This window comes from Siphateles boraxobius, unplaced genomic scaffold, assembly GCF_051911475.1.
Source record: "Siphateles boraxobius isolate OS27281-9 unplaced genomic scaffold, OSU_SipBor_1 25, whole genome shotgun sequence".
In the NCBI taxonomy this organism is placed as follows: Eukaryota; Metazoa; Chordata; class Actinopteri; order Cypriniformes; family Leuciscidae; genus Siphateles; species Siphateles boraxobius.
In genome coordinates, this window is record NW_027508866.1 from 22,698,954 (window position 1) to 22,706,547 (window position 7,594).

At 34.6% G+C, this 7,594-nt stretch overlaps 1 protein-coding gene and 1 long non-coding RNA gene across 2 annotated transcripts in view; both read left to right on the forward strand.

Moving 5' to 3' along the window:
• Nucleotides 1–7,594, forward strand: part of LOC143750294 (uncharacterized) — a 411,790-nt gene that overhangs the window by 386,050 nt on the left and 18,146 nt on the right. The gene's annotated exons all lie outside the window — the stretch shown is intronic.
• ier3ip1 (immediate early response 3 interacting protein 1) lies at nt 148–4,223 on the forward strand. The gene is made up of 3 exons (XM_077243245.1): nt 148–289; nt 1,477–1,578; nt 3,589–4,223. The coding sequence occupies exons 1-3, from the start codon at nt 199–201 to the stop codon at nt 3,642–3,644; spliced, it is 249 nt and encodes an 82-aa protein (XP_077099360.1). The 5' UTR covers nt 148–198; the 3' UTR covers nt 3,645–4,223.

Here is a 7,594-nt window from a genome sequence, read left to right on the forward strand (position 1 = left end):
AGCACGTGATGCAATAGCTTGGCGTACACAGTACATGGCTAAATTCACAACAGCACACTATTTGATATTTAATAGTTAAAGTAGTAGCCTGGAGTTAGAGAAGTACATGTTTGTGTGTCAATCAAATCTTGTAGCGGCGCGTTTGTGACGTAATCCTCCGCGACGCAAGTCCTTTTACGTCAGCACTATAGTGCCAACATGGCGTTCACACTGTACGCGTTGATTCAAACAGCGATATTATTCACTAATGCTATCGCTGTTCTCCACGAAGAGAGGTTTCTCAGTAAAAGTAAGTTCTTATGAATGGGTTTCATTCTGAAATATAACAATAGGGTTGTTCTGTCATGTAAATATTTGTGTTTGTATTGCCATCTGGTTTGCTAGCCTAGAGTTTACGTCTCCTAAATGTACAGTTGACTAAAGAAATTAGAAAATGTTAACATGAATTAACCTGGTAACGTTAGTTTTTTCCTTCACCTGAATGACTTCGAATCTGTAAAGTTACAGTCGGAATTGCTGGTTGTTTTAACAAAACATTCTACGTCAGTTCACTAGTGTCATAACTTATATTGTAAATGTGCCTAAGTTACATGAATCGCTTAATGAATGCATTTGAAATAAATACTTTTTGAAATGGATTAGCACCTTTGTAGAGTTTTTTTGTAGTCCAAAATGTGCAGAGCTGGTATTTTGACAAAACAAAAAAGCTATTTAACGTTTTTCGAGCACTACACAATCCCCATACTTCTACATTTGTGTTATTTCATACTTCAAGATTATTCTAAAACGTTTGAAAATACTAATGAATACAATTAAGGCTGGACATTGGTACAGATTTCACGATTCTACTCCGTTCCGTTCTCAAATCAATTCGATTCGATATTGAATCAAATAGATTCTATTGTTTATTACAAAGTCGAGTCTCCACTGAATTTTGAATAGAAGGAAACGAAAAACAGGCTATATGCAAATAGCAGAACGAAGAAAATCTCAGTCAGAAAGAGGGTAAAATCATAGTTTAAGAGATTTTACAGTATGGGACATTTCTGCTGGAAAGACTTCAAATCTAGGCAAAGTGTTGATAAATATGTTCTTGTGAAAGAATTTACAGTGCAAAACAAATAGGCTTAAATTATCAATAATTTCAACAGCAAAGTTATCTTTCAGCAAACATTTGAAATCAGAGTTTATAAAAAGAGAGAACTTAAATTCTCCCAAAGGAAATGTTTCTTCCTCAATCTTACGGAACACGCATACATTAGTTGCAATTTGGGAGATAGTTGGAGAAACATTATGCTGAATCTTAAATTGTACTTGTAATTTTTTTGTTTTTGAGATAGATTTTATATATTGAGCAATATTTTTCAGGGATTATCTGTGCTCTTTTCCCTTGAATACTGCTAAAAAAAATTGTCAAATGCGTATATAACATTATAGCATGCTATACATTATCACAGATAAACATATGTTTTTCAGTTGGTTGGGGGGCAGAGCAAAGTATTGGAGGATTTGGAGATGAACCCGGGATTAAAGCACAACTTCTGAACCTTATTCGTTCCGTTAGGACTGTCATGAGAGGTATGTTCATTTGAAGAGTCAGTACTGATTTACTACTTTCCCATCTCAAGATCATGGAGTGTCTATTACCATCAAAAATCATTAAATTACTAATTTATCTGTAAATGTTTTAAGCCTTGTATCTTAAAGTTGGCATGAAAAGAATGTTGGAATAGTCTTTTCTTCCCTATTATATCCGAGTGAAACGGCTTGTCTACAAGAAAAAATTTAGGGCGGGGACTTGATTTTGTCTATGGTGAATTGATGGATTATTGTGGTTTGCTATTGGTAGATCTCATGTGAGTGACAGGTTATTGCCCCGCCCTCATGCCAACATAGGTGGGGACTTGAGTTGCAAATATAAGGACTTGAGACTTTCTTATCTAAATGAAGAAAATGACTTGACTTGGGATCCAATAACTCCACACTTGAACTGTATGACTCAACAAAGTGTTTAAAAAACTAAAGTAATGATTTTTTTTCAAAAATAGATCATCTTAACATGCATTTCTAGACAAAATGTAAGCTACAGAACCACCGGCACCAGTGATCAGAGTCTGCATTGGGGAAAAATAGCGCGGTGAGAGCGCTAAATACAGAGGGTAGAAGAAAACCTCCCATGATAGTTTCTTTTGGATATAAACACTTTGAAATTGACCATCAGGGTTCCTGACTAACATTTGATAGCACCGGTGCCACTACGTTCTACAGATGTTGGTGCTGGGGGGGATTGTTAATCATAAAGACAATTTAATCATAAAATTAAAATAGTTTTGCATTAAAGGTGGGGTAAGCAATATTTCAAAAACGCTGTTGGACATTGTTGATATTTGAAATCAACCCAAACAAACACACCCCTCTCTACGTAGCTCCGCCTCAAACTCGCCCTCCAATCCTAACGGCCCTGCTCCGAGTCGGTCCTGAACCCCGATCCCCTGCAAGCGAGTCAAGTGCAATAACAATGACGCTTAACACCGCATTCTCTAGCAGCCGTCAGTGCGAGACTTCATAACTGACCTCCGTTAGTTACACACGCAATCCAACAGTGGATGTTTGTTTATCATAGCAGAAGCACAACAAAATAAGTTGTGCTCTCTCCAGCACCTGACAGTGTTTGTAATATTAACGCGGGTCATAAAGCTCTTGCCCAGACATAACCCTTAATTTTCCAGTGATTTCTTCTGAGTTTTTCTCTTTTGTATTGTGTCTAATCTCTATTTCTGCAGTCTTTCTTCAAATCTCCCTCTTGATCGTTCTCTCCTCCACCGTCATAGGCCCCCTAATGCTGATTGGCTCACACGTTTGTTGTTCTTGTTCGTGTCGGTCTGACTAACTTCCAAACAGAGTTTTTTCAAATAACGTTTACTCCACCTTTAATAAGTGCAGTTACTAATAATATTACATGTTTGTTTCTTGGAAATTAACATTTGACAGTAAAGCACTGAGTTTGAGTTGAGATGCAGATACAATTTACTTATAACAACAACCTAATTTTTATAGGGAAAGAATTATAATATATAGTGTTAATTTCATATCTTTTTTTGTTTTTTAATTGAAAGTGTTTGTTTGCGACATGCTAGTTTTCCTACATCTTGAAACTTTTAATTTTACAAATGGGGGAAATCTTTGAAGGATGACCAAACAATGTTTTTGGTTGTCACATTAAAAATAACATGTAAACTGGATAATATTTAGATCTTTGAAGTGCTGCAAAAAGTGTGAAGCACTTGAAAGCCCTTGATAAGTGCTTGAATTTCACTCTCAAAAGTTTGTATGAACCCTGAAATGAATAATGAAAAAAACATTTGATTCTATTTGTGCCACAATACCATGGTTATAGTTAGCGTTACTACATTAAATCCATGGTGAATGTTGGTGATTTGTGGACTGATAAGCCTTCTATAACTTTGTTTATGGCACAATGTTTCTACTGGTTTCCACGTCAGCTCTAGTTGATCTGATATGTTATATCTTCTGCACATCTTCCAGACTTCGTTCAGTATTAACGTGTTTTCTCTTCCTGTTCCACAGTACCTTTGATAGCAGTGAATTCAGTGTGTATCGTCTTACTATTACTGTTTGGATGAAGAAAGAATGGACTGCGGCGGATCTAGATCTAATGTGGAACACAATAAATGTGGAAAAAGGAAAATGGACAGTTTTTGTATCTGTGGTTCTAAATGTTGCTCTCCAATATCTGAAAATTATATCCTGAATGAATTACTGATACTGTGGTAGTTTTATATGGCCCATACCAGTAAACATTTTTCTTTTTCATGTTTTGTAACTTTACTGTCTCCATGTGTTTTTGTCACATTCAAGGTCTAGTAAAGTGTCAGTTCCTCAAGCATCAATGTATTTCTTAGAACAAGCAACAGTGGAATCAGCCATAATGATTTTCTTTTTCCCCAAAGCTAATCTTCTTGCGTCTTGGTTTCAAAGAGGGCTTGGAAAGTAAAAGTTGGGTTTAATATATTTAAAGTCTCTGAGTTTTAATAAAGATGAGCTGAAATCGTAGTGTAGTTAAGACATCAAGCTTTAAGATACAACGCACTTGGTCTGAAGGGATTGAAACGTTTGACCAAAGTAGCCTCTATCATTAGGAGCCAGTCATTTAACATTTATTATGTTCAGATTTTAATAAAATGATTGTCTTCATCTGTCAATGTATGTTGGTGAGTTTGTGTAATTTTTTTTTTTGTACAAAGTGCACTATACCTGTAATTATTTTGTCATGCACGACCAGTCAGCATTTATTAGGTGAAATGGTTAAAGGCCTGTTCACACCAAAGATTAGAACTATAACGATAGATATAAAAAATCGTTCTGAGAATAGCAAGCAGAGTCAACGGCCAAACTATAGAGGAACGATGTCGTTGGGATCAGAAGTTCAGAACGATTTTTTCAGCTGATAAAAAATTTACAGCCAATCAGAAATCCATCCTCCTTTAACGAGCTCGCGCATTTAAAGGGGCAGGCGATAAAACTGCAGCGCGCGCTTATGATAGACGGAACAATATTGACCTTGAGTTGGACGCTATTATAGTTCTCGGGCTTTAATGTGTGCTGTTTTAGAGGGTAAGTTAAGTAAATTTGGTTCAGTGATAAGAACCATATTACGGTGACGCATTGCTGCCACATTTTTCCGACTCAATTAGGCCTATATCGTAATAACGAGATCTTATGTCGTAATAACGACATCTTTTCTCGTAATAACGAGATCTTATGCCGTTAAAACGACATCTTTTTCTCTTAATAACCAGATATGCTATGTTGTTATAACACACACATATATATATATATATATATATATATATATATATATAATTGATATAGCCTAGATTACGCCTTTATCAAACTTCTACGTCTAAAAAGCTTAAGCAAATAGTTTCAGCCCCCAGGCAAAATGAATCAGAGGCCCTTTTTTAAAATATATTGTATATAGGCCTATACGTTTTTTTATGTAATATATTACTATATAATATTTATTTTTGTTAATAGACTATATCTTCATTACCTAGAGATATAATTAATAAAAAAAGCAGTCAAAACACATAACAGAACATAGCCTAAGTTGTTTATTTTTTACAACATGTTCTTATTTTTTATTAAGGAAAATAACTGTATTCGTCTTTACAACAGAAGATACAATACAAAAATCTTCAAAATTCAGCCTACAATCTTCACATGTATAACGGATTGTCACCTTATAAACAGTAGGCTACTTTGTGTGGTGAAATAAGCAATGCTATAGCCTATAGCATATAATTTAAACTTTATTTTATCAGTTCATTATGCTAACTCAACTAATTTAATGTAAAGAGCTGGACACTACTTACTAATTAAATAATGTCAACCTTTAAATGTAGGCTATTGATTAGAGTTGCCATATAAAGATTGTTCTAGACTAGTAGGCTAGTCATTCATTTAAGCAGGACTCGCACATATATTTTAAATCCTGGGTGCATATAGGCTATATTCCGCGCTCAAGCGCATGCATACATCTTGCCGCAAAGCACCGGCAAAAATAGGCTAATGATAATAAATGTGTCTGAAAAAAATAACGAAGCATTTTATTTGTTTATTAACAAACTTGTTTTCTAAATCAGTGGCTGCAAGTATATCTCCATACATCGCTGTAAAGTAGATGCGCCTTTCATACGGACATAATCAGATGGCTATACCATAAGTATTTGCTTCCGATTGGATTTTTTTCGTTGGTGGACATTTCAAGCGTTATAGGCTATAGGCTATTTCTCATGCCTGTGGCTGTGAGGCGTCTATAGTAGCCTACTCTTTTTTTCCCAGTTCGTTTTGGAGACGTGCTCCAATTCACGGAGACCATGAAAGCGCGTCCTGTTCCTTTTCTTTTACAAACGCACAACGTTGTCTTATTGTTGTGAGTTTGCACAAATAAAGGTAGTGGCGATGCATTATTATTTTATGTATAACCAGAAATGATGGGTTGTTTCCACTGTTGATAGGAAAATGGGAGTGATGGCACCGGCGCCTCCATGTCATGCCCGCGCTCCACACTCCGCACAAACACTCGGATATGCGCCTAATAATAGGATTAACTTTAGAGCGAGCAGCCATGCCAGACGGATAAGTCCTCTTCATGTTTAACAAATCAAATTATGTTTCATTTTCTTGCGCCAGTTTGAAGGCGGGCTGAAACACAACACTTAGCCTACTACAGATAAACGCCCAACGCTGGTGTTATTCTTTAAATAAATTTGTTTAGGCTTTAAAATAAATATTGTTTGTGGGCTAATTAATGCCACAATAATTTGTGTATTTTATAGGCTACTTATATTTATTCATTTGTGTTCTGCATGAATATTTAAAGGATTTGTTGTGCACCGCAATGCCATCCTCCCATAGAAAGCCACTCATCTGCTAATCTGTAGGCTATACATTTATTAATTAGGTGTGTACATAATTTGATCTTTTAACATGAATGTCCATTGACATGATAGCCTATACATTTTATGTGGATATAAAGGCATATTTTGTACATGACTACACATGTCCTTATAGGCCTAGAACATTTGTCGTTTTAACAACATAACATAAAAATATGTCGTTATTACGACATTGAGTGGAAAAAGAATATGTATGTGGCAGCAATGCGTCACCGTATGGAGTCCATTAACAACACTAGATTACTCCATCAGGATTACAGTACCTTTTTATTAACAGTAGCCCAGACCACGGATAAAACGCTGAATTACAACCATATGCTCAGAACAGCGATTAAAGCCTAACCCTTTTATAATCTATGCTTAATGGTTATTACCGAAGATGTGTCTTTATACTTCTCCAATCCCAGGATTTATTTCATGGCAGAGAAAACAATATGTGAATTTTTGGCAGCAAAATTATATGTTGCCCATTACCCCAAATAAACTGTGATCTGTCAGGATTTTAAAGACATATTGATTACATTATTTTATATTCATTGCATTTTTTTTTCTTCTTCTTAATTTTAATCACTTTGTTCGATTTTACTCTAAAATGTGCCATGGACATTTGGACGAATGTTAAAATGCTAAGAGATTTCTAATATTGGTAAAACAGTATTTATTTTTTAATTAAAAAGTTTTTAGAGCATAAGAAACCATGCACTATACAGATAATGAATAATATGTATTTTTTTCTCAAAAAATGTTTCTTTTAATATAGGCTATAAATAGACTCAAATGACAGAATAGGCAAAAACAATAGAATTTTCTTTTCATTCAATACATTTTTATGTTTCAGTATTTTTTTAAATCAAACTTTAAAAAAAGATGATTCTCAACAATGAAAAGTATAACGGAATGAATTGATACCATTTTACGTAATGCAATATGTGGGTAAAATGCCCATAAATGTGTTTTCGTATTCTATACAATGTATCTGTATCTAATTTGCATATTAAGATGTTCTTGGGGCAACATCGAATGAATTTTTTTTAATAATTTGCAACATTTCCATAAAAATATCTAATATTTCATAGGATTATAGATATATAATTCCTTTCTCTATTCACTTG

Excerpts from the sequence above, each read along its gene's own strand:
- ier3ip1 (XM_077243245.1), top strand. The coding sequence starts at position 199 with ATGGCGTTCACACTGTACGCGTTGATTCAAACAGCGATATTATTCACT. Across the intron at positions 290-1,476 it reads AGAGAGGTTTCTCAGTAAAA|TTGGTTGGGGGGCAGAGCAA; the intron begins GTAAGTTCTTAT and ends TATGTTTTTCAG. Across the intron at positions 1,579-3,588 it reads CGTTAGGACTGTCATGAGAG|TACCTTTGATAGCAGTGAAT; the intron begins GTATGTTCATTT and ends CCTGTTCCACAG.